Source organism: Mercenaria mercenaria, chromosome 1 (assembly GCF_021730395.1).
Source record: "Mercenaria mercenaria strain notata chromosome 1, MADL_Memer_1, whole genome shotgun sequence".
In the NCBI taxonomy this organism is placed as follows: domain Eukaryota; kingdom Metazoa; phylum Mollusca; class Bivalvia; order Venerida; family Veneridae; genus Mercenaria; species Mercenaria mercenaria.
Window position 1 is genome coordinate 32,043,341 of NC_069361.1, and position 27,684 is coordinate 32,071,024.

Genomic DNA, 27,684 nt, shown 5'->3' on the forward strand with positions numbered 1-27,684 from the left:
ACAACTTTCGCTTTATGAATCAGTGCATCGAATTTTTATAAAATTATGCCGATTTGGAATCGGTCTTGCAGTCAATATGAATGCATGACAACGTTTATTATTTACCTAAAAAGCATCTGATCGGTTTTAAAAATCTTTCAGAAAAAACCCGATTAGGCCAGATGATGATCATGAATAAATAAACTTTATTTCTTGGAGATATGTATACTCTAGATTAGGGTCATTCTCGTAAGCGTACATTATTTCCGTAAGATCGTAGAGTTATAATCTCGTATACAGAATTAACTTTTAATTAACTTCTCTCATTCATGTTTAATCTGATTGAGCATCGTTCTACATCTTACAAAAATTATAAAAATTGTTCATATAATAAAATACTATTTACTTTAAAAAGAAAGGCCGAGTGCATTGCAGTTATGGAAAATTCCCGTGCGCTAGTCGAATTTCGATCTCGTATAAATTCGTTTTGCGTTAATAAAGTAAATAATTAAGTTAATAAAAAAAAAATTTTCCATTTGTTAATTTATTATTCATAATATATATGAATGAGTTCTGCATTAAACCCTACAAAATACCATCTATTAATATAATACACGTGTATTTCGGTTATGATAATTTTCCGCGCAATCGCCGCATTTCAGTCTCTTATAAAATCGTTTTTCGTGAAAGTATTTTATTTTCCTTTCGTATATTAATTATTTAGGATATATTTGATTGAATTATATAAAAAAACTTACATAAATACCATTTTTTAATAAAATACGGGTGTATTTCGGTTACGATAATTTCCCGCGCGGTTGCCGAATTTCATTCTCTTATAAAATCATTTTGCGTGAACGTATTTTATTTTCCTTTCGTATGTTAATTATTTATGATATATATGATTGAATTATATCAAAAACACTTCAAAAATACCTTTAAATTAAAAAATACAGGTGTATTCCGGTTATTCCACGTGTATTCCGGTTTTTAGGTGGATTCCGGTTTAATGTGTGACCGGTTCTACACAAATGTTTTAATATGCCTGTTTTGGAAAAACAAACGTATTATGTTAATCATGTCAATCATATTTTGAGTTGGGAGTATAACTCAGTTGGCATATAGGTAGGTAGTAATGTGACAATGTGCAGAGTGCATGAACCAGGTTAGTAGGTCAAAGGTCAAGGTCACAAATGGAGTTCAAAGGTCTAATTTGTTCTTCATATTACGTGTTCAGAGCATAACTTAATAACCATTTAAATTTTGCATATAGGTAAATGAGGACGAGATTATATGTAGAGTGCATGCACTTAGATGGAAGGTCAATGTTCGGGTCACAAATTGAGTTCAAATCTGTCCCTTTTTTACAACCACCACCCACTTCAAAAAAGAAAATTAAAAAAATCACTTTTATTGCCTGTGCATTAGTATTTGAGTGCATAAGCAACTAAATAAACTGAGGGGAAAGATCAGCCTGAATATATAATTTTTTTTTATAGGATTTAAGGATATTTTAAATAAAACTCAAGAATTATGTACCAGAAGGCGAATGAAAATTTAATTCAGGCATGTCTCTCCTGCTGTTGTTTAGATGTGAATGTTACTATCCTGATATTAATTTTTATTTTTTGATATTCTGGGAAAGCAAAACACTTATTTCTGTAGCAAGCTACAGTAACTGTAAAAAATGTAAATGTAAAGATTGAATTTTACTTTTTGTGCATTTAAAATGGTACTGGTGTAAACCACATTTGGACTTCGTGCAAGCAAGATTCTTGGATGATTCTCATGAAGTCCTAATGTTGTTTATACCCGTCTAAATGCACATAAAGTAGTGTTTAATTCTTTAATGATAATGCCCCTTCTGGAGTTGACTTTAATTGCTTGGAGATAGACTAGTTGTATTTAAACATTCATAATTCTTCAGGAGCTCGAGTTTTACTAGCATGTCGTGATGTAACAAAAGCGGAGAGAGCAGCTGAAGATATCAGAAAGTCAACTGAAAATGAAAACGTAGTTGTGTATATTCTTGACCTTGCCTCACTTAAGTCTGTCCGCCAGTGTGCAAATGAAGTCCTAACTAAAGAAACCAGACTGGATGTCCTCATTAATAATGCAGGTAAGATTTAAAAGTGGGTAACTAAAGGTTATTATGCACCCCTTGAAAGAAAGGGAAGTATATTGTTTTGGTTATTTTTGGTTGGTCTGTCTGCTTGCCTTTCAGTAGGTCAACATGTAAGGTCCTCTCTCGGATTTGTTGAACTGGTTATGCTTGACTATCAGAGGTCAGATTAAGTTTGTCCGGAGCATTTCTTCTTCATGCATGGTAGGATTTTGATGTAACTTGGCATGAGTGTTCACCATTTTGTGACGGAGTGACAGCTGGCGGGCTCGACATTCTGCCTGTGGGCATACTTGTACTTATGCTAAAATAACGCTATCTTGGTTGGGCAACCAGGATAGGAAAATCAAATTTTAAAAATACTTCCAGTGAAAATTTTAAGAATCGGTGAACATAGATAGATGTAAATGATCAGTTAGTTAAATTTTGAACAAAACCATTAGATTAGAAGATGCTATTTTAAGATAGAATTATTCCACTGGTGTAGAAATAAATTGAAGTGTTACGCTTTATTGTAATTGTATTTAATACCAGTACTAGTAGGTTAAAGCTAGTTATGAAGGACAGAACATTTTATACAGCTCATTTCACACAACATAACCTGGGTTTTTTTTCCTAATGAGACTGCACTATTTTTTCTTTAATAATGATATATTAGATGCTTTTTGCTTTTAAGGTGTAATGTGGACACCAAACGTAAAGACAGCTGATGGTTTTGATATGCAGTTCGGAACAAATCACCTTGGACATTTCTTATTTACAAATCTCTTACTGGATCTAGTGAAGAAATCAACACCAAGCAGAATCATCAATGTGTCTTCCTTGGCTCATATAAGTAAGCTTTTTATACTACACCTGTTTCGGAAAAATGGGAAGTATTATGTGATGGTGCGAGCATCTGCCCATCTGTCCGTCAGTCATAATGGGTCTGGAGCATAACTTTTTAACTTTTAGATGTAATGATTTTAAACTTACCATATAGGTAGATGGCAATGTGAGATGCAAGGTTGCAGATTGAGCTAAAAGGTAAAAATTAATAACCATGCAAGGTGTTTACTTCAAACTTGGCATGTAGGTAGGTGACAATGAGACGATTACCAGAGCAGATGAACTTGTCTGAAAGTCAAAGGTCAAGGTCACAAATTGAGCTCAAAGTTCACATCTTTCCATCATATTTCGTGTCTGGAGCAAAACTTATTATGCCCCACTTCGAAGAAGGAGGGGTATATTGTTTTGCAGATGTCGGTTGGTCGGTAGGTCGTCTGTTGGCAGGTATGAAGACCAATCTGTTTCCGGATGATAACTCAAGAACGCTTGGGTCTAGGATCATGAAAGTTGATAGGGAGGTTGGTCATAACCAGCAGATGACCCCTCTTGATTTTGAGATCAGTAGGTCAAAGGTCAAGGTCACAGTGACCCAGAACAGTTCAACAGTTTCTGGATGATAACTCTAGAATGCTTGGGCCTAGGATCATGAAAGTTGATAGGGAGGTTAATCATGACCAACAGATGACCCCTATTGATTTTGAGATCAATAAGTTAAAGGTCAAGGTCACAGTGACCCGGAACAGTTAAACGGTCGCCGGATGATAACTTAAAGAGTGCTTGGGCCTAGGATCATAAAAGTTGATAGGGAGGTTAGTCATGAGCAGCAGATGACCCCTAATGATTTTGAGGTCAGTAGGTTAAAGGTCAAGGTCACAGTGACCCGGAACAGTTAAACCGTTTCTGGACGATAACTTGAGAACACTTGGGCCTAGGATCACAAAACTTGATAGGGAAGATGATCATGATCAGCAGAAGACCCCTATTGATTTTTAGGGCAGTAGGTCAAAGGTCAAGATCACAGTGACCTGGAACAGTTGAACAGTTTCCAGACGATAACTCAAAGCGCTTTGGCCTAGAGTCATGAAAATTGATAGGGAGGTTGGTCATGACCAGCAGATGACACCTATTGATTTTTAGACCAGAGGTCCAGGTCATAGTGACCCAGAACAGTTAAAACTATTTCCGGATGATAACTTGAGAATGTTTGGGCTTAGGATCGTGAAAGTTGATAGGTAGGTTAATCATGACCAGCAGATGACCCCTATTGATTTTGAGGTCAATAGGTCAAAGGTCAATGTCACATTAACTCAGAACAGTAAAACTTTTGTGTACAGTGACCAATAATTTCTGTTCCCTGTGCAATTACTGAATGCATCAAGGGGGGCATTTCATGTTCTACGAGCTCTTGTTAAACATTGACTTTAAACATGGCATGTAGGTAGGTAGGTAGTGATGAGACAATGTGCATAGCACATGAACCTGGTCTATAGGTTTAAGGTCAAGGTCACAAATCAAGCTCAAAGGTCAAATCTGTCCATCATATTTAGTGTCTGGAGCATACCTTATTAACCTTTCAAGGTATTGACCCCAAACATGGGATGTAATTAGTGATGATAAGACAATGTGCAAAGTGCTTGAACCAGGGTGGTGGATCAAAGGTCAAGGTCACAGCAAAATCAAATCTGTCCATCATATTTCGTGTACAGAGCATGACTTGATAAATGTTAAAGGTTTTTACTTGAAACTTGGGATATAGGCAGGTTGTGATGAGATGATGTGCAGACTGCAACAAATAACAGCCCCCCCCCACCCCCAGAATAAAACAAATCAAAAACATTCCTTTAGTTTCTTGCCCTTAAGTATCCTGCCACCACCACGGTGCACAAGCATGCAAACCCACATACACACACACACCCAACTTCCCCTCCCCTCTCACACCTTCCACCAAAAAAATCTTTAAAAATTTTTTTTTTCCTTTTAATTTTTGCTTCCTCCTCTGATATTACCCTTCAGGCGTATATTGCCCCCATTGGCGGCAGAACTCTTGTTGATATACTTAATAAATGGATTGCCAGTCAATTGGCAAAGCTGTTTGCAAACTCACTGGAGGATTCAGTTAATGATTGTCCAAGCCAGTATTTCAATACCTATTTTATCACATAACATCAGATATAACTTATCAAAGGAATTTTTACTTTTGCTAATCTAGGTCATCCATGCAAAATCTGGTAACCATAGCAGCTGAAGGGGAAAGCTTCAGAAATCTTGCACTCAGAAACCACTGGCTCGATTTTGAAAAACTTTTACAGAACTATACTTTGGATGACCCTCTGCCAAATTCCTTTTAATCAGTCTTTTTGGTTAGAAAAGTGGCTGCCAGGAGGTGGGGCTAATACTCACTATATGGCTACATGGAATACTTCGAATATCTTCTCGGCCTGATTTCACAATGATATTGCAGTAATGTTCCTTTTGTGACCATCTACCAGATTCTTTCAAGACATAAAAAACATGACAGCTTTGGAACAGGGCCACTTTTCTCTGTATAGCTTTATTGAAAATTTTAACAAAGACCTTCTTCTCTGAAACTGCTGGCTCGGTTTGAATTCAATTTCACAGCAGTGATCCTTGAGTAACCCTTTTCTTTCAAACAGTTTTTTTTTATCTAAAAAAAAACATGGCCACCAGTAGGGAGCAGAGCTAGTTTTCGCTATAATGGCAATATGGAAAGCTTTAAAAATCTTCTCCTCCCAAACAGGTAGCCCAATATCAAAATATTTTGACAGCAGTGTTACCTGGGTGACCCTTTGCCAAATCCCTTTAAACCCACTCCCCCCACATATACATTGCCTGGCCTTCTATATTTAGTAGAAACTTCTAAAATCTTTTTGCCAGAAAACAGTGGCCTTATTTCAAAATGCTTCACAGGTATTTTCCTTATGTAACCATCTACCAAAACTGTTACAATAAGCTGTGAAAATCTGTTGAGTGATCTAAGGTGTCATGGCCATCTTGTTTATATTTCAGGAGGAAAGATAAATTTTGATGATCTAAATAGCGAGAAAGGTTTTTCAACTATGAAAGCATATGCTCAGAGTAAATTGGCAAATGTTCTATTTACAAGGGAATTGAGTAAACGTTTACAAGGTAATGTAATGTTTGAAACTTAAAGTAACAACTTAATTGTCACCTAATCCTGTCATTCAAGGAAAAAAAATCCTGAGTATGAAATCTGCAGTTAAAGTGTGACTTAGTTTCAAAACATTAATTTTAATGTATTATTATTGTCTAAAATACCAAATATCAGTATATGGAAAAAATGAATGTAATAAACAATGTAAGCTTAATCTTTAATCTACAATTTGAATAGCCAAGGAGCTCAATTGGTGAATCACTAGAATGTTTGAAGTGTTTGAATTTGTCTACTGGATCACTTTCCCTCTGTGTATGTATTGGAAACTTTTAAAATCTTCATGTTAGAAACTGCTGGCTCAATTTTGAAATAATATCACACAGATGTATCTTGGATGACTCTGCACTGTTCAAATTCTTCTAATTTATCATTACAATGGCCTACAGGCTAAAAATAGAAAATTCTTCAAAAGACATCTTCTAAACTGCTAGTCAGATCTTAAAATACTTTAGCAGAAAGTTTCTGAAATTGTGTTTTACTCTACCAAAGGTGTTACATGTTTGAGCTGTGAGACTCAAAGGAGCCATATAGGACCATCATGACCCTCTTGTTTTTTGTCTCATTTACAGGAACAAATGTGACTGCTAATTCTTTACATCCTGGAGTTGTGGCTACAGAGCTTGTCCGATTCATAGACAATTATGTTTTGCCAGTGAGAACATTTATCAACTTGATGTATTACGGCCTAGTGAAACACTTAAACAAAACACCAGTCCAGGGAGCCCAGACCACTATATATTGTGCTGTGGACCCTGGCATAGAGAATGTCTCTGGAAAATATTTCAGGTAGTATTTAATTATTCATGCACTAGTGAAAGCAAGTTTACCAGTAAAGTTACCTGTTCTTTCATGTTGAAGAAGGCTATAAAACTTCATAGTTTTATAGGTCATAGGAACTTCTCTTTATGTTGATGTGCCCCTTCCCCCCCCCCCCCCCATGAGTGGTGGGGCATATAGATTTGGTCTTGTCCATCCAGTTTGTGACGCGCCTAGCTCAAAAAGTATTTGATATAAATTGATGAAACCTTGCATGAGTCTTTATCATGATATGAACTTGCGTACCTCCTATTTTTCATCTGGCTCCGCCCCCTATTTTCAGAGTTATGGCCCCTGAAATAGTAAAAATGCACATTTTTACCTTGTGACACGCCTAGCTCAAAAAGTATTTGATGTAAATTCATGAAACCTTACATGAGTCTTAATCATGATATGAACTTGCGTACCTCCTATTTTTCATCTGGCTCCGCCCCCTATTTTCAGAGTTATGGCCTCTGAAATGGTCAAAAATGCACATTTTCACCTTGTGACGCGCCTAGCTCAAAAAGTATTTAATAAGAATTGATTAAACCTTACATGAGTCTTTATCATGATATGAGCTGGTACGCGGTGTAAACAAAGATCGATTTTCTTAATTTTTGAGTCGGGGGAAATGTTTGGTCTTTTTCTGTCCCCATATATAGGACGCACCAGTCCTTCAAGACCAGAATCTCGTAAAAAACTGTGCTTCTTATATTCGTAGGATGACGGTACTTTTTGAGCTATGAGCATCACAAACAAAAAATCCACTATTTTGGCTATTTCAAGGGCTGTAACTCTGTAATAAGCAACAAAATTCTCAAGAAGAATGCCAAGTGGGCAAGGTCACATCATGATAAAGACTCAAGCAAGGTTTCATGAATTTACATCAAATATTTTTTGAGCTAGGCACATTATTAGGTGAAAATGTGCATTTTTGACTATTTCAGGGGCCAAAACTTTAAAAATAGGGGGTGGAAATTGCCAAAAAATAATAGGAGGTGCCCAAGTTTATATTATGATAAAGACTCATGCAAGTTTTCATCCATTTATATCATATACTTTTTGAGCTAGATGCATTACAAGGTGAAAATGTGCATTTTGAACTATATCAGGGGCAATAACTCTGGAAAAAGGGGCAGAGGCAGAAAAATAATAGGAGGTGCGCAAGTTCATATCGTGATAAAGACTCATGCAAGGTTTCATCCATTTATATGAAATACTTTTTGAATGTTAGACATTTTTTAACTATTTCAGGGGCCATAACTGTAGAAATAGGGGGCGGACCCACATGAAACATGGTAGGTGCGCTAGGTCAAAATAACAAAATATTACACTACAAGAAGAAATACACACATATATATTATGAACTGGAAGTGCTGTATCGGGAAAACAAATTAAAATACATTGTTTAAACAGCTCTCGATGTATGGTAGGCGCTCATTGAAAGCAAGAGAATGTGTTTATAATGGTAACCAATCCTTGTGATTTACTCAAGTGGTCGACCAATCGTATTTTACTACAAATAATTGGTGGGCGGTGTAAAAAGAAACATAATTATTATAGTAAAAAATTACAAATTAAAATGAAGAAAAAAATATGCTCCCTTCACACCCCCTCCTTCATGTGTGTATATAAAAGATACTGTTTAAGAGACTGATCAGTTTTCTTTCGCATTAAAACTCCAAAAAATCATGTCTACAGATAGAAAAATTAACTTTGCAGTAATCTGGAAAGAATTACCACAAAAAACGAGTGGAAAGAAACTGGTTTCTACATACATGTTGGATGCGTACATTCAGAATGTATTCATGAAAGAGGTTGGATGGAAAAACCGGGAACGTGTGCACCCGAATATTCCTTTCGTTTTTAGAGAAGAAGAATATTGGGATGCTTAAAGTTTGTTAAAGGTCCATTACTAAGGGAAAGTGAGTTGGCAATTTTTTTCATAGCCAGTGCATAGACTTCTGCAAGACACTAAATAATGAAGATTGGGAGGTCAAAAATTACAGAAGGTCTTTGGAACTCAAAGAAATGTATGTGTATTATGTTGAAATTTCAATGAATCGACAGAATGACCCCCCAGGTCTTTTTAACTTTCTTCATACTTCATAGAAAAATAATTGTACATATACTGCGATTTATTTCGAATTTCTACATACCAACTTTCATTTTCCAATAAAATGAAATAGTTTCTGTGCTTTTTAAATGAAAAAATAAACAGCGTTACTTATGATATTGAAATATACAACACTATGTTCTTGTTTTGTTTTCTTTTATCTATTATTTTTTTTCAGAAAAAAAAATAATTCTGTAAAAAATTCTGATTTATCAGTCCTGGCTCTGAGTATCTTGTCTGATAATCAGAGCTTGTGACCGATATCTCAGTATAAATACACTGCAAGTAGCTACTGCACCCCCCACACTTCCCCCTGAGTGAAATGAAGTAACTTCTTCAAAAATAAGCGTACCATAAAATAGAAAAAAAAGGTATGTGTAATATATACTATACACACATTATAATCCACATGAAGTATTATACGCGTGCGAAAGGCAATACCAACGCCATGTAACATGATCATTATTAGATATAATAGCTTGACCCGAGACAAAGGTCGATCAACCAATTTTGCACATACCGTATGTTTTAAGTGTCATACAAAATTTGAGTAGCTTCAAGAGTTATACAAAACATACGGTCTGAATACTGATGATTACGGAGATAGTTATTCACTATGTTCCGTGTTTATCTAAGCCTACCAGAGTTCTTTCCCTTGGACAGATCTGACTTGTTTTTTTTTTTGGATTTAACTCATTCAACCCGAGTGACGAGATATCTCGTCCTATGTCGGACCGAATTATTCATAATTAAATAAATAATTATATAATTATTTTTTAAACGCCTATAAAAATGGGGGACGACAATGTAAATTATTTTTATTATAATGAAGAGAACTCGCGAACCGATTACTTTATGGAAGGTGGCGTTTGTCAATGGTCGCGCTACGTTCGAATCCTGGATCAACAAATTAAAAATGCTCGACCTGAAATGCGAAATCTCGACGGCTGAACCGATTCGCTATTCCGATCTAAAATCGAAATATCGTAAAACGGAAGATAAGTTTATGTGTACTTTTTCTGTCGGCGTTAGACCGACCTCAGATCAGAAAAGGATTTTGAATCGGATGCTCAAAGTTAGCAGTTACGCCTACAACTGGTGTAATTACTTAGTCGGGGAAAAAGGCTTCAAACAGAAGCAGTTCGACTTGCAAAAAGTGGTCGCTAAAACTAACTCGATAGACGTCCCGGCCGAGTACAGATTACCCGGGGACGACTGGTTTTTAGCTCGACTATTCATAGAATAGTGAGCTATTGCACTCGCCCATGCGTCGGCGTCGGCGTCTGCGTCCGCGTCCGCGTCCCGATTTTGGTTAAGGTTTTGTATGTAGCTGGTATCTCAGAACCACTGTGGGAATGGATTGAAAACTTCACACACTTATTCACTGTGACCAAACTGACTTACATTGCACAGGTTCCATAACTCTATTTTGCTTTTTTAACAAAATTATGCCCCTTTTTCGACTTAGAAATTTTTGGTTAAGGTTTTGTATGTAAGCTGGTAACTCAGTAACCACTTGTGGGAATGGATTGAAACTTCACACACTTATTCACTGTGATGAACTGATCTACATTGCACAGGTTCCATAACTCTATTTTGCTTTTTTACAAAATTATGCCCCTTTTTCGACTTAGAAGTTTTTGGTTAAGGTTTTGTATGTAAGCTGGTATCTCAGTACTTACTAATGGGAATGGATTGAAACTTCACATACTTGTTCACTATCATGATCTGACATGCACTAAGCAGGTCCCATAACTCTACTCTCTTTTTTTTTTCAAAATTATGCCCCTTTTTCGACTTAGCAGTTTTTGGTTAAATTTTTGTATGTAATCTGATATCTCAGTATTCACTAATTAGAATGGATTGAAACTTCACACACTTTTCACTGTCATGATCTACATGCACTGTGAAGGTCCATAACTCTACTTGGCATTTTTACAAAAATTATTTCCCCTTTGACTTAGCAGTTTTTTGTTAAGTTTTTGTATGTAAGCTGGTCTCTCAGTATCCACAAATTGGAAGGATTGAAACTTCACACACTGTTCACTGTCATGATATGACATGCAGTACAGAGGTCAATACCTCTACTTGCATTTTACAAATTATGCCCCTTTTTCAACTTTGTATTCATTCAATTGACAAGGCTGTTGAATAGTCGAGCGTTGCTGTCCTCCGACAGCTCTTGTTAGATAATAAAATGTCGTCTATCAAGTTGACGGCCTGTAAGAAATCCACTCAGAGCAACCAGAAAAAGGCCAGGGTTACTCTTAAAAATAAAGATACCGTTACATTACGCGAAGGATCTTTCGAAGTACAGAAATTGTATGTCAGATTACTGACGAAAAAAGATATCGCCGACGAACGCGCGAGGCTATGTAGAATAGCGTTGATGCCGGGTAATTTCTCTGAAGATAGGTTTCTGAGACTGTCCAAATGCGTGTCCGAGATACCTCCATTGAGTCATGATATGAAGGTGTGTAAAAGAGCCAACGGAAAATTCGTACTGCAGATCCCGTGCGATCCGATCTATATGCGAAAGAAACGAGTGCACGCTTCGGACTCGATATGTTCCATCGATCTGGGAGGCAGAACTTTCGCCACTTGTTACGATCCTAGCAATCTGAAAGCGTTTCAGGTCGGACACGAGAAAAGGCTTATTCGCGCCTTTCATGATAGAATCGATCGCGTTCACCGTCTATTGTCGTACGCCCGACAGAAAAATCAATCGCAAGCCGCCCTAGACAGAATCGGACAACTGAAAAAACTTCATCTGAAACTAAAAACGTACATCGACGACGTGCACCTGAAACTGTGTTCTTATCTGGTCGAAAATTACGAACTTACCGTTCTGGGTAAGATAACGATCTCCTCTATAGTGAAGAAAGGTCGTTTAGCCAGAAGAGCTAACAGAGATCTGCTCTGCTGGCAGCACTGTAAGTTTAGGCAAAGGTTGTTACATAGAGTATAGGGGAAGGATAGAGAAGCCGTTATTCAAGACGAACGGTACACTTCAAAGACCTGCGGTAACTGGATCGCAAAACAACAAATTGGGTGGAAACGACACGTTTTATTGCGAAAATTGCGATTACAAAACTCACAGAGACGTAAATGGCATGAGAAACATTCTATCTAAGTATCTGAATTTATTTCCGTTTGCGCAGGCATAGAATTACGTTGTTTTTCCCTAGGCCCTACTCAGCCTGACTCAATGCGGAATATTGTTTGCTGTTAGACTTTGCTTTTATGCTCAGTCAAGGGCAAATGATGTTCTCGGGTTGAATGAGTTAACTAGGAGTTTGGAAAAATAATTTTATTGTATATAAAATAATTATTTTCTCTTGATTAAATTTAAGAGGGCCTAGTATCGGTGCATTTTTAGCTCATCTGATTTTTTTGAAAAAAAATGATGAGTTATTGTCATCACTTGAGCGGTTGTCGGCGTCGGCGTTGCCTGGTTAAGTTTTATGTTTAGGTCAGCTTTTCTCCTAAACTATCAAAGCTATTGCTTTGAAACTTGGAATACTTGTTCACCATCATAAGCTGACCCTGTATAGCAAGAAACATAACTCCATCTTGCTTTTTGCAAGATTTATGGCCCCTTTTGTACTTAGAAAATTTCAGATTTCTTGGTTAAGTTTTATGTTTAGGTCAACTTTTCTCCTAAACTATCAAAGCTATTGCTTTGAAACTTGGAATACTTGTTCACCATCATAAGCAGACCCTGTACATCAAGAAACATAACTCCATCTTGCTTTTTGCAAGATTTATTGCCCCTTTTGGACTTAGAAAATCAGTTTTCTTGGTTAAGTTTTATGTTTAGGTCAGCTTTTATCCTAAACTATCAAAGCTATTGCTTTAAAACTTGCAACACTTGTTCACCATCATAAGTTGACCCTGTATAGCAAGAAACATAACTCCGTCCTGCTTTTTGCAAGATTTATGGCCCCTTTTGGACTTAGAAAATATCAGATTTCTTGGTTAAGTTTTATGTTTAGGTCAACTTTTTCTCTTAAACTATCAAAGCTATTGCTTTGAAACTTGCAACACTTGTTCACCATCATAAGCTGACCCTGTACAGCAAGCAACATAACTCCATCCTGCTTTTTGCAATAATTATTGCCCCTTTGTCATTTGTTATTTTCTTGGTTGAGTATTATGTTTAAGTCAACTTTTCTCATAAACTATCAAAGCTATTGCTTTAAAACTTGCAACAGTTTTTCACCATCATAAGTGGACACTGTACATCAAGAAACATAACTCTATCCTGCTTTTTGCAAGAATGATGGCCCTTTTTAGACTTAGAAAATCATGGGTAGGACAATATTTCTATTACACAAAAAAAAATCAGATGAGCGTCAGCACCCGCAAGGCGGTGCTCTTGTTTTATTTTGAAATCATGGACGCCAAACATAAAGATGCTTTGAGAGTAAATCGTTGCGATTTAGTGGACTGTTTGACAGAATTAGTTGAACATGGACTGTTTGCGAGAATGTTAGAAACAAAGTCACATTAATCCAAGGTCATGTAGGTAAGACTCATACTCGATACGCCGAGCTCAAACATCCTCCGCTACCGACTATTTTCCATTGTTTCCTCGAAATGTTACAGGCTTTGAGTATGTCAGTTTGTCATAACACCTTTCTCGAAATATCCGTAATCGAAATACGCTCCTTTCTCTATTAACTCCTTCACGATCCCCAGATTATTTCTCCAGAATGCCATATACAGCGCAGATTCGCCTTTGTACGTCTCGCGATCTACTTCAATATCCGGATGCGTCAGCAAGAAACGAACCATTTCTATATTGTTCTTCTCGACGGCGTAATGTAACGCTGTTCTTCCGCTTTTACCAATGTTGACGTCGGCGCCTCTGCGAAACAAAAGACCTAAAATGAAGAATTCTCTTCGCATGGACGCCACGTGAACACACGTCAACCCTTCGCAATTTTGAATCGAAATGTCACTGATAGATCGAACAAGAGCGTCTACGGAATACCTGTCGCCTTTCTCACACGCGATATGTAAAGGCGTATTTCCCTTGTGGTCGCGAAGAGTCGCAATAGCTCCTTTGCTCAGCAAAGCTCGAACTATATTGATCTGACTAGTTAATACAGCGAGATGCAACGGAGTCTGAAGAAGATAGTTCTGAATATTCAACCAGCTTTTATCGATGAGTGTCAGAGCATGGTCGTTCATATAGCATATTATTGCCACATGAAGAATGGTATCTCCGTCCTTATCCGCATCATTTTCGATATGTAAACTATGGAACGTATTAACTAGTTCCATTTTTAACATCCAACACACACACCCCTCTTTATATGGTGGGGGGGTCTTTTCTATAATGTTTTACCTTTATTTTCTAATTAAAAATCGATTTTCAAACACCTACCCTCTACCAGAAGTCTTCGTTAAAAATCATCGAGAATAAAAATTCGTTTTAGTTTATATTGAAGAGAATTCAAGGCAAGGTTTCTGCTGCAATTTGCCAATGGCGAAAAAAATAAAAAATTTGTGAAAAAAGTTTTTGCCATAAATGTATTTTTTATAATGTGTATTTCTCTTTCTTAAGTACTCTCTGTCTTGCCTAAAAAATCAGTATTACCCGCGGGCGTTTCCGTTCATGATACACAATACACAGCGTGTCACCAACCAAGGGATTAGCGATTCGGCATCAATTACACAACGCTGCTACGTGCCTCTCGATCTTTGACTTTAATTTAAACATGCGATAAACCAATGACAGCTTTGGATATAGAACGCGTGACGTTTTTTATCGGCAAAATTATTAAGCTCCGCCTTTACATATGTCATCGTTGATTGAAGTAATTCGGTGAGGTAGTTTACTGTTATAGTAAAAGAAATGAAAATCATGTTTCATGGACTGAATTAAAAGACCCAGACAGCTGATTTTTACACTAACAAGTGGAATCACAAAAGTTGTGTCAATGTAGCCATTTCTAAGTTATATTTTGCAGCAAAACTTCGGAATGAACGACCCCCCCCCCCCCAGTTAGCTGAGAAGTGGCCTATACTCATCAAAGATGCACCCTACTATTTTGGCAAAAGAATAATATTTTTTTTTTTTTTTTTTTTTTTTTTTTTTTTTTTTTTTTTTTCAAAATTTAGACCCAGAAATGCACCAGAGGCCACCATTCCATACATATATTTCATGATTTTCCCCCTGACCCCCTCTCCCTTTCATCAAGAGGGTACTAACCCCTCCATTACCTCAAAATTTTGGACCTAAAAATGCACCAGAGGCCATGATTTCATGCCTGTATTTTAAAAATTTCCAGGGGGACAGCCCCCTGACCCCCCTCCCCAGCCCCACCTCCAATAAAAGTTTTAACAATTAAATAATGAAATAAACTATAAAAGTGACATATTGTTGCAACATGCGCAGTATGTTGGAGAATACACCTCCCTCCCCTCCGCTTAAATGCAACACTGACATTGATATTTTGTGGCGAAAAAAAAATTAGGGCCAGTGGAAACCCTGCAAGGGGAGTAAATACCAATGACTCGGGCAAAGCTAATAGCCGGTATCGGGACCCGGCATCTTAAATTACTTCTGTATAAAATGTAAAATTTAGAGCTCACATAAAATCTTAAGATAAAAAAATGCTGTTTTTCATTAAAATATATTTTACAACGCATTTCTGTAACTGATCATTAAGTTTTTAACAAGACCTGTGTAAAACTTTCCCTGCTTGTTTTCACACATTTTGCATTAAAATACTTGAAGCTCCATATCAGGTAGCCCGGAAATGGATTAACAGAATTTTGATAGTTGTCTATATTCAGCTTGTTCATCGAGAAATTCACGCCCGAGGCATTACTTACCTACTGTCACAATCTGCAAACAATTAACTGTTTAATCATACCTGGAGGCAATTGTAAACATGTGCATGTGAGATTTTAGACTGATACAATATGATCATAGTTGCTGATCCGTAATATTCAAAACAATTTGCAAACCAGTCTTAAATTTACGTCATTTTACCGCCATGTGCCATAGTGTACTTTCGTTTTCATTGGTGTCAATATTCATGGAGTGATCAGAGGATGCGGCAGTTTAGTGCTTACACAGAGTTTATGCTTTTTAATTTAAATACTTGCACAACATGCAGAAACATCGGCAATTGGTTTAGCAAAAAATGGCGAGTTCATAGAAACTATAGCGAATTTCGGCCAAACATAAATTTGGATAAGTGATAAGTGGGTATAAACATTTTTCCAGAATTCTGCTGATATTTTTTCACTGCGTCCTATACACGAATGCGACCTATAATCGGCCGATTACGGTATATGGCCTAGAATAATGAATCCTTTTCATTAGATGTTTCTTGAGGCTATACCCCATTAAGACTGCAAACATTTGAATTATTGCCCGCTATTTGTGACAAATGTACCAGTGGGGGGCACACTCTGTGTCCTACAGACACATTCTAGTTTTTTTAAGCTCACCTGAACCAAAGGTTCATTCTGAACTATGAGTAGAAATGGATGGTTCTTTTTCCACGATCTGTAATCCTCAGTTTACATAAAAAGCTTCTTTCGAAGTACTTGTCAGAATTAAACAAAACTTGGTCTGTAGCCTCTTCTTAATTACCGCTAGAATTTAAAATTAAATAGCCTTTGAATGACTTCTTTTTATGAACCGCTCAATTCATCTTCATTAAACTTGGTTTGTAGCATCATTGTAAGATTATCTTCCAGTTTTGTTCAAATTATGGCACTCTGACTTTTTAGGGGAGACTAGTGCTAAAAATAGGAATACTGCAAGTTTTTCTCATGAACTAAACAATGAATGTTCATCAGACTTGGTCTTTATTAAGGTGTCTCTCAAATTTATTCCAGTGAGATTAGGCCCCGTTAATGGGCCACTATCGTTAGAAATACCTTTAAAATACTTATTCTCTTGAACTGCTTGATGGATCTTCATCAAAGTACTTCTGGGAAATAGAAAGGTTTAGTACAAAGGCTATTTTTGCATGTTGTCAATATTTTCTGGTTGATTGATATTTGATGGCCCTTTGAAGATCATTTTCATGCCTGAACAGATCTTGTAAAGTCCTTGCATTAGATGCTAGTACCTAAAAACTCTTGAAAATGACTAAAACTCTAAAAAAAACACCTTAAAATACTTCAGTTTCGAAAAAAAAACTGCTTGAATTTCAACCAATACCTTGAAAAACATTTGAACTTAGCAACTTACTTTTCTAAAGAACAGATTTAAAACAGAAATAGAAAAAAGAAAGATAAATTGAAAGAAAATATGATATTTGGTCACTTATCTATCCTTGTATGTACCAGTAACAGTCGTAAGTATTGGTTGTTGAAAATAGGTAATAGAAATTGTTTAAACTGAGATGTCAACACCTAGTCTTTAGCAAAACAGTCCTTGAAAAAGTAAAAGAAGTATTTTAAAATCCCTTCAAAAGTACCTGACTTTTGTCTCATATGTTCTTTATGAACCATATCTCCCAAAAATATTGGGATGTAGGGAACATGTAGTTATAAAGAGGCTACGTTTTCTGCCAGTCTGTCTATTCTATTAATGCTGATTTTTAGCTCACCTGAGCACAAAGTGCTCAAGGTGAGCTTTTGTGATCGCCCTGTGTCCTCTGTCGTCAACAATTTGACTGTTAACACTCTAGAGGTCACAATTTTGGCCTAATCTCGATGAAACTTGGTCAGAATGTTACCCTCAATAAAATCTTGGACGAGTTCGATATTATTTCATCTGGGGTCAAAAACTAGGTCACCAGGTCAAATCAAAAGAAAGCTTGTTAACACTCTAGAGGTCACAATTTTGGCCAAATCTTAATGAAACTTGGTCAGAATGTTACCCTCAATAAAATCTTGGATGAGTTCAATATTGGGTCATCTGGCATCAGAAACAAGATCACCAGGTCAAATCAGAGGAAAAGCTTGTTAACACCCTAGAAGTCACAATTTTAACCCAATTTTAATGAAACTTGGTCAGAATGTTACCCTCAATAAAATCTTGGACGAGTTCGATATTGGGTCATCTGGGGTCAAAAACTAGGTCACCAGGTCAAATCAAAGGAAAAGCTTTTTAACACTCTAGAGGTCACAATTTTGGCCCAATTTAAATGAAACTTGGTCAGAATGTTACCCTCAATAAAATCTTGGACGAGTTCGATATTGGGTCATCTGGGTTCAAAAACAAGGTCACCAGGTCAAATCAAAAGAAAAGCTTGTTAACACTCTAGAGGTCACAATTTTGGCCCAATCTTAATGAAACTTGGTCAGAATGTTACCCTCAATAAAATCTTGGATGAGTTCGATATTGGGTCATCTGGGTTCAAAAACAAGGTCACCAGGTCAAATCAAAAGAAAAGCTTGTTAACACTCTAGAGGTCACAATTTTGGCCAAATCTTAATGAAACTTGGTCAGAATGTTACCCTCAATAAAGTCTTGGACGAGTTCGATACTGGTTCATCTGGGGTCAAAAACTAGGTCACCAGGTCAAATCAAAAGAAAAGCTTGTTAACACTCTAGAGGTCACTATTTTGGCCCAATCTTAATGAAACTTGGTCAGAATGTTACCCTCAATAAAATCTTGGACGAGTTCGATATTGGGTCATCTGGGATCAAAAACTAGGTCACCAGGTCAGATCAAAGGAAATGCTTGTAAACAATTTAGAGATCACAATTTTGGCCATATCTTAATGAAACTTGGTCAGAATGTTACCTTCATAAAATCTTGGACGAGTTTGATATTGGGTCATCTGGGGTCAAAAACTAGGTTACCAGGTCAAATCAAAGGAAAAGCTTGTTAACACTGTAGAGGCCACATTTATGACTGTATCTTCATGAATCTTGGTCAGAATGATGATCTATAGATCAAGTTCAAATCTGGGTCAGGTGGGGGTCAAAAAGTATGTCACTAGGTCAAATCAAAGGAAAAGCTTGTTAACACTCTAGAGGCCACATTTATGACTGTATCTTCATGAAACTTAGTCAGAATGTTAACTGTGTGTTAATCTTGATGGTCTCGAGGTCCAGTTTGAATCGTGGGTTTTGCAGGATCAAAACTAGGTCAACAGGTCAAATCAAAGGAAAAGCTAGTTAACACTGGAGAGGCCACATTTATGACCATATCTTAATGAAACTTGGTCAGAATGATGATCTATAGATCAAGTTCAAATCTGGGTCAGGTGGGGGTCAAAATGTATGTCACTAGGTCAAATCAAAGGAAAAGCTTGTTAACACTCTAGAGGCCACATTTATGACTGTATCTTCATGAAACTTAGTCAGAATGTTAACAGTGATGATGGTCAAGTTCGAATCTGGTTTTGCAGGATTAAAACTAGGTCACCGGGTCAGATCAAAGGAAAAGCTAGTTAACACTGTAAAGGCCACATTTATGACCATATCTTAATGAAACTTGGTGAGAATGTTTGTCTGGATGATCTTTGGGTCAGTAGGTCAGGTGAGCGATACAGGGCCTTCATGGCCCTCTTGTTTTCTGATAACATCCTATGGTATTCAAAAGGTTTGTCTCAAATTTACAGAAATATATCACTATGAAGTGAACTTTCTTGTTGACACAGGTATTATAGTCTGTTCTCTACATCTAAAGGTTATAAAACTGGCTGATAAGTGGAAATAACATAACATGCCCTTCATCTCTGTCATTTAATTAGTCTTCAGAACCTCCATACATCATACTGGGAAGTTAAAAGTTACTTGCTGAGAACAAAGAAGCACTGGTAAAAGCTTTACAGTAAGCTGTATATAACCAAAACATTGAAGGAAAAGTGGATGACCAGTATATGCAAATAGCAGCAACAAAATCAGTGATTATAAGGATCTTACATGACTGCCTGTGTAAGACAGGGTTTTCCCAAACACGAGGGGCAGTGTGGAATGGAACACCGAGTGCTTGCCAGGTTTTTTTATCCACGCTGTCCCGAGGGCTGGGAAATCACCTGCCTTACTTAGACAGTCGTGTTAGATCATTTTTCTTGACCACCGTTGATACTACTGCAACATTTTCAGAGATTTATTATAAATTTAAAATGGCTCATACACCATGACGTCATTAAATTATTAGGTCAATTTGGGCATGTATGACTTTCTTACCTTTTCCCTAGGTGAAAAATAAGATGGTCTCCTACCCGGATAACCTTGCCTTTCCCTGCATGGTAGGCAAGAAATTTCATCTTTTTTCCACAAAGTGTTTGATTCATACATTTAGCTGTGTATGACCTTGTAGAGAGAATAAGAATTCAGTTCCAAGCTTGTAGTATTCCTACTTTCTTTACAGTGTGGGGCCTCTTTGGCCATATGGTTATTGTTGGTGACGTTAAATCCCTTGCCCCTCACTTTTGTGGGTACAAAACTTCACCTCCAGCTGGCTTAAAGGAGATCGATGGTTTTGTCCAGGTGCCCACCTGTGCCGAAAACAGTACAGGGATTATATGACCTGTAGTTGTGTCTGTTAAACCCAACAAAAAACAATTTTATTACAGTGTCTTTGATTTTGAGGAAAAATTGCTTCAGCTCTAATATATGGTCCATACATTTCAGTGATTGTGCTATCAAGGAAGAAGCCCCACAAGCTCAAGATGATGAAGCTGCTGCGAGATTGTGGAAAGTCTCTGAAGAAATGGTTGGGCTTACACAGAAATCTTAATCAGGAAAAAAGCCTGACCGCTTAGCTCAGAAGGGAGAGCATTGGTCTACAGATCGCAGTGTCGGGAGTTCGATCCCCGGACAGAGCGTATGTTCTCTTTGACGATTTGATAAAAAACATCATGTCTGAAATCATTCATCCTCAACCTCTGATTCATGTGGGGAAGTTGACAGTTACTTGTGGAGAACAGGTTTGTACTGGTACAGAATCCAGGAACACTGGTTAGGTTAACTGCCCGCCATTACATGACTGAAATACTGTTGAAAAATGGCAGTAAACCCAAAACAAACAAACAAATAATCAGAAAAAAAACAGAAAAAAGTCATTGGGATTATGAACCGTAAAATATGATTTTGATATTGGGACATTCATTAACATCAGTAGCAGGTTTAAAAGATTAAGTGGTCAAGCAGATATCAGGTAGACCTCAGTTTAAAGTATTTTTATCTGGGAAATAGTGCCTTGGTATATTCTGATAACACTTTTATAGTCAGTATTTTTGTTTTGGTTTACTTTTTCTAATGTGCAGGAATATTTTCATTTGCATGACAATCATAATGGAGACTGCCGATTTCTTTTTTACCAAAATGTTAATTGTATGCCCAACATATTTAAATGTTTATATACCAGTTTTGACATTTTATACCGGTGTTTGACAAATTTTTGGTGGGGAGGAGGCACTTAAATTTGCCTTCTGTCCAGATGTCCATCCATCCGTCTGTCTGAATTTGTGTTATAAGCGCATCTGAAAAGATATACCTAGAGTCATGAAACTGTATAGGAATATTCTTCAGCATGGGAAGTTGTGCACTTGGCGTTTTGTTGGGGATTTTAGCCGGCAGTTCCCCAGATATGGCGCTTGACTTAGTCAAAAATATGCATAAAAGGCCTAAAAGTTGTGTTGCGCATATCTTAAACAGTATTTGACCTAGAGTCATGAAACTGTGTAGGAATGTTGTTTATTTATTGTGAAGTTAAGCATTTTCAGTAACATTCAGGATTCCCCTACCCTTCCCCATCCCAGGTCAGAAAAAAATGCTTACTACCTTCAGTTTTTTTGTGTTATTTGATGATGTTTTATGGACAGTCAACCCTACCAACAGGTGATATTAAATTGAACTTAGTCGAGCATTGTCAGCCATATGGTGATAGTAAGTGGGGGCACCAGTGTCCAACACATATCTGGTTAATAGTGTTCACTGTTGCATTGCATTTCAAACAAACCTTTTGTACTATTTTTTAAACATTTATAAAACCTAGGGGTATTGTTATATAATAACAATAAATTTGATAGACTGTTGTAGAGTTGTTAAAATTTGTAAAAATAAGAATCTCACAAATTTTACAGATTTATATCTCCTTAATGCAAAATTGTAACATTTGTTTATCAATAAGTATGAATTTGAAATATGTATGGAGCCTGTTTTCTTGTTAACTAAAATTGTGAACATTCTTAGCTCACCTGTCACAAAGTGACAAGGTGAGCTATTGTGACCGCTTGATGTCCGTCATCAGTCGTGCGTAGTACGTCGTCTGTCGTCAGTCAACAATTTCTAAAAAAATCTTCTTGAAAACCATTGGGCAGAATTACACCAAACTTCACAGGAATGATCCTTCGGTGGCCCCCTTTTAAAATTGTTCATAGGATCGAATTCCATGCAGAACTCTGGTTGCCATGGCAACCGAAAGGAAAAACTTTAAAAATATTCTTGTCCAAAACCACAGGGCCTAGGGCTTTGATATATGGTATGTAGCATCATCTAGTGGTTCTCTATCAAATTTTTCAAATTATCCCCCTAGGGTCAAATATGGCCCCGCTCCGGGGGTCACATGGTTTATATAGACTTATATAGGGAAAACTTTGAAAATTTTCTTGTACAAAACCACATGGCCTAGGGCTTTGTATGTAGCATCATCTAGTGGTCCTCTACCAAGATTGTTCAAATCATCCCCCTAGGATCAAATATGGCCCCGCCCCGGGGTCCCAAGTTTTACATAGACTTATATAGGAAAAAAGTTTAAAAATCTTCTTGTCTGAAACCACAACACTTAGGCCTTTGATATTTGGTTTGTAGCATTGTCTTATGGTCCTCAACCAAAATTGTTCAAATTGTACCCCTTGGGTGAAAAGAGGCCCTGCCCTGGGGGTCCCAAGTTTTATATAGACTTGTATAGGAAAAAGATTTAAAAATCTTCTTGTCTGAAACCATACGACCTAGGCTTTTGATATTTGATATGATGCATTGTCTAGTAGTCCTCTACCAAAAGGGTTCAAATTATGCCCCTAGGGTTAAAAGAGGCCCCGCCCTGGGGTCACTTAGGTAATATGTGAGTTATATAGGAAAAATTCTTAAAAAATCATCTGATCCTATTTCCAAGACTGTTTAATTATAATTACCTGATGACCCGAAGTAATATGGTGTCACGTGACTGTGACTTTGACCTACTGACCTACTTTCTCGTTTTTTAAGATACAGCCTTGAAATTTTGATGACATACACAGTTTTGCACACAAATCGTAAAACTGAATTTCATTGACCATGAATGTGACCTACTGACTTTCTTAATATTTTATCATCAGTTTGACATTTGAAACATGTAGCTCATATTACTCAGGTGAGCGATCCAGGGTCATCATGACCCTCTTGTTGCAAAAATGTCAGCTTGTATTGACCTTGTAGCAAGAACTGTGAATTTGTATGTACATTTATGTAGAATTGTTTACTTTTATATAGCTTGTACTAAGAATTGTTAACTGATCTAGATTATGCAAAAATGTTAACATTTATGTACCTTATGCAAAAACATGTTTCCTGTTATGAATGATCTATGCAAAAACTTGTTAACTTTTATTTGCCTGATTGCAAAAAAAAAAAAATAATTTATGTTCTTATATTAAAATTGTATTTTATCCCGAGGAGCTATATTTGACGTTTCGTCTGCAGCTGTCGTGCATCTGCGTCTGCATCTGTCAGTCTGTCGCAATTTTCGTGTCGTCATATCTTTGTCATCTGATGATTTCAAATAACTTGCTGATGTGTCCCAGTAGACGACGTGTCGCGCAGACAGGTCGTAGCTCAAAGTCACATTGACATTAAAGAGGCATGAGTGCGTGTCGTCATATCTTTGTCATCGATGGGATTTCAATACTGCAATTTACCACAGTAAGACGACTGCGGCGCAGACATCTACTCAATTTCAGGTCCACTCATTAAGGATTGCATGAGGTGTCGGTCCTACTTGTCATCGATGGATGATTTCAATAACTGGCTGAATGTGTACACAGTAGACGAGTGTCGCGCAGACCAGCGTAGTCAAGTCAATACACTACTTAAGTCATTTTCATGATAGTGCTGTGGCGTGTCGTCCTATCTTGTCTCAGCTGGTTAAATTCGCATGAATGGTGGCCATAAGACGACGTGTCCGCCAAACCAGCCAGGTCAAGGCAACTTACATCGGCCATACTACCATTCAAGTGCCATGGGGCATTGTCCTATGGAACACTTTCTTTTTTTTTTTTTTTTTTTTTTTTTTTTGATTTAAGAAAGATTTTTAGACCATCAATAAGAATTACATTTATACCTTCACTACTTGAATTCGGTTCAGGAGCCAATTAATCCTGAAATGCCGGGATTTGGGCACGTCAGCAGATTAGGCAGGCTCAAAGGGCCTATGAAACGATTAGCTGTTAAATCTGTTGGCCATTTCAAAAGGTGAGTTTTTGTGATCCCCCTGTGTCCGTCGTCTGTCGTCAACAATTGGACTGTTAACACTCTAGAGGTCACAATTTAGGCCCAATCTTAATGAAACTTGGTCAGAATGTTACCCTCTATAAAATTTTGGATGAGTTTGATATTGGGTCATCTGGGATCAAAAACTAGGTCACCAGGTCAAATCAAAGGAAAAATTTGTTAACACTCTAGAGGTCACAATTTTGGCCCAATCTTAATGAAACTTGGTCAGAATGTTACCCTCAATAAAATCTTGGACTAATTTGATATTGGGTCATCTGAGGTTATAATCTAGGTCACCAGGTCAAATCGAAGGAAAAGCTTGTTAACACTCCAGAGGTCACAATTTTGGTCCAATCTTAATGAAACTTGGTCAGAAAGTTACCTTCAATAAAATCTTGGACGATTTAGATATTGGGTCATCTGGGGTCAAAAACTAGGTCACTGGGTAAAATCAAAGGGAAAGCTTGTTAAAACTGTAGATGCCACATTTATGACTATATCTTCATGAATCTTGGTCAGAATGTTAATCTTAATAGTCTCAAGGTCCAGTTTGAATCTGGGTCATGTAGGATCAAAAACTAGGTCACCAGGTCAAATCAAAGGAAAAGCTAGTTAACACTGTAGAGGCCACATTTATGACCATATCTAAATGAAACTTGGTCAGAATGTTGATCTTGATGATCTTTAGGTCAGGTTCAAATCTGGGTCAGGTAGGGGCAAAAACTAGGTCACCAGGTCAAATCAAAGGAAAAGTTTGTTAACACTCTAGAGGCCACATTTATGACCATATTCTCATGAAACTTAGTCAGAATGTTAATCTTGATGATCTTTAAGTAAAAATTTGAACCTGGGTCATGTAGGGTCAAAAACTAGGTCATTGGGTCAAATCAAAGGAATAGCTAGTTAACACTTCAGAGACCACATTTATGACCATATCTTAATAAAACTTGGTCAGAATGTTAATCTTGATGATCTTTAGGCCAGTAGGTCAGGTGAGCGATACAGGGCCTTCATGGCCCTCTTGTTTCAGGATTGATTTACCAGACCAAGACTACATTTCATCTGATTTTTTCTTCAGTATTAAGCATTATTTATATTGCCACTTACTCGGTCAACAGATTATTCCAATGTATTGGCCGTCTAAGCTTGCACCTAATCCCTGCATATCCTTAGAATTGACCAGACCATAATCCTCAACTTTTACCTGTTTGCCCATTTTTGCTTTCATACTTATATAAGCCTTTACAGCATTTTTGTTCATTATCCTTTCCATATTGCATTATGTAACTACTAGCATTTGTGTATAATAACTTTAATGGCACTTTCAGGGATTCTACATTTGAACACTTTACCAAAATTGGATGCAGTAATTTTATGCATGTGCCACTCCATCCACTCGTCACTGAATTTTCAGTAAAGAATTGTGTCTACTCTGTACTCACGCATTCAACTGGTCGGCGATGTCTTGCCAGGCCCTTTCTTTCTCTTTCGCCCCTTGAGAGGCACCTCGAAACTTTCCAAAAATAATATCTGATTGACATAAAATCAATTCAACTGCGAGCGATCGCTCTCCTTCGCCCCAGTTGGCAGATCGTTTTTGTACCACTTTCTCCATCGGGCAGCTGATATCGATGTATGACAGCGATTCGCAGATTTTATAAGTTTTCTTCCTTCTATCGCGCGAGCTCGGAAGAGTTACCGTAATTGTAGCTTACACCAATACGAATATTAAAATATTTGAGTCGAAAGTTTTCACTCAACTGAGCAATAACTTAAGATTTTTTGTGAAACGCTCTCAAACATAATCACTCAGCTTAGTTGTTTATCAGACTTAAGTTATAACTTAAGTTAAAATATGAGTAAAAACTGAAGTTTTTTTGTGAAACTGGGGCCAGATCTTTAGTCTTTTTTTCTACATCCTGTACTTCTTTGTCACTAATTTTTTCATTTTATAAATTTATCATCAGTCTGTTCCTGATCACTGATTAGAGGATTAATATTAATTATACACTTAGGTGGTGGTAAACTGGGAATTTCCAAGTCCTTAATAGTGTCTTCCACTCCTGTAAATGTTGAATTTATAGATACATCCAGTCCTTAACACTCGCCATCATTTGTATCGTAATTATCCGCTTCAGGGATTGACATAGACTCTTGATCATGGTGGTAAAGGAAAAACACTGAGCTTGAAGCACAATCCTGCAATGTATGGTGGAGTTGCTGCAGGACAAATGTATCTAGAACACTGTCTTGTGGTGCTCATGGGTCAGAGTCATTCACAGTTGTTTTTTCCTTAGAAGACTTTCTATATTTTAACTTCCTTATTTTTATTTCTGATAATGATTTTGCGAGTACAGTAGTTTGTGTAGAACATCCATTTGTTCAGCCTGGATGAACTCAACACCTTTACCAGTCCATCTTGCTGCCTTTTGGCTGTGAAGTCTTCAGTTGCAAACAGCAGCCCACCCACATGATTACATTTGCCATTCCCGTTGATGCCAAGTCTGAAAAATACAAAAAACAAAATTCTTATTACAAATGAGATTTAGTATACTGAGTAACTGATATACATATGAGCAGCGTCATGCGAAAACCAGCCTCAGGATCCATACTGTTCGCTGAACATCTCATGATACCTATACTGACTGAATAGCGAACAGTATGGATTCTGAATAGACTGCACAGATGGATTCATACTGGTCATAATCGCCATAAGGCTGGTTTTCGCATGATGCGGTTCACATATATATAAAAAAAAGAAGATACAAACAAACCGATAACATCAGTGGAAATAGAAACTGATTAAAAATAGGAATATTCTTTCAAAACTGTACACACTGCATTTAACATCTTTGATAAAAGTTCACTCTTATAGCCTGTCCGTACTCTTAGACTACAAGTCTAGAATACCAGAGCTTATGTTTTCTATTCGTCCCAGAGAATACAGACCCGTACTGCTAGACACTGCCCTAAAAATGATAAATAGTATAATTTGTTAAGCCAAATGGGTATAACCATCTTTATATCAAATGCACTTTGAGCAACATTCAATTAGTACAAATTAAAGGGAAGTTTTATAAAACAGGAAAATAAATGGTGGGCAATCGCAGGCTGCAAACTTGACATCACTGTCTTCAAATACAGTTATCACTTTGTATTTCTCTTGTTTCATGAAAGCAGTCACCTTACATCTGACCCAGATAAGTCCACTGCTCTTAGCAATCACGTAACAAGTGACATGG

The 27,684-nt window shown here is 37.1% G+C and overlaps 2 protein-coding genes across 5 annotated transcripts in view; one reads left to right on the forward strand and one right to left on the reverse strand.

The window, feature by feature from the left end:
- Positions 1-22,008, forward strand: part of LOC128557068 (retinol dehydrogenase 12-like) — a 42,939-nt gene extending 20,931 nt beyond the window's left edge. For 3 of the 4 annotated variants that reach the window (XM_053543644.1, XM_053543658.1, XM_053543652.1), the window contains 5 exons: positions 1,907-2,098; positions 2,778-2,936; positions 5,957-6,076; positions 6,692-6,908; positions 8,643-9,159. In XM_053543644.1, the coding sequence (XP_053399619.1) occupies positions 1,907-2,098; positions 2,778-2,936; positions 5,957-6,076; positions 6,692-6,908; positions 8,643-8,790 (836 nt within the window). In that variant the 3' untranslated portion in view covers positions 8,791-9,159. Of the gene's footprint in view, positions 1-1,906; positions 2,099-2,777; positions 2,937-5,956; positions 6,077-6,691; positions 6,909-8,642; positions 9,160-20,602 lie in introns of those variants that run through there. The other variant, XM_053543649.1, reaches the window with a different exon arrangement.
- On the reverse strand, positions 13,066-14,452 carry LOC128557073 (NF-kappa-B inhibitor alpha-like). The gene has a single exon (XM_053543666.1). The coding sequence runs from the start codon at positions 14,332-14,334 to the stop codon at positions 13,657-13,659; it is 678 nt and encodes a 225-aa protein (XP_053399641.1). The 5' UTR covers positions 14,335-14,452; the 3' UTR covers positions 13,066-13,656.
- Positions 22,009-27,684: the final 5,676 nt, after the last annotated feature.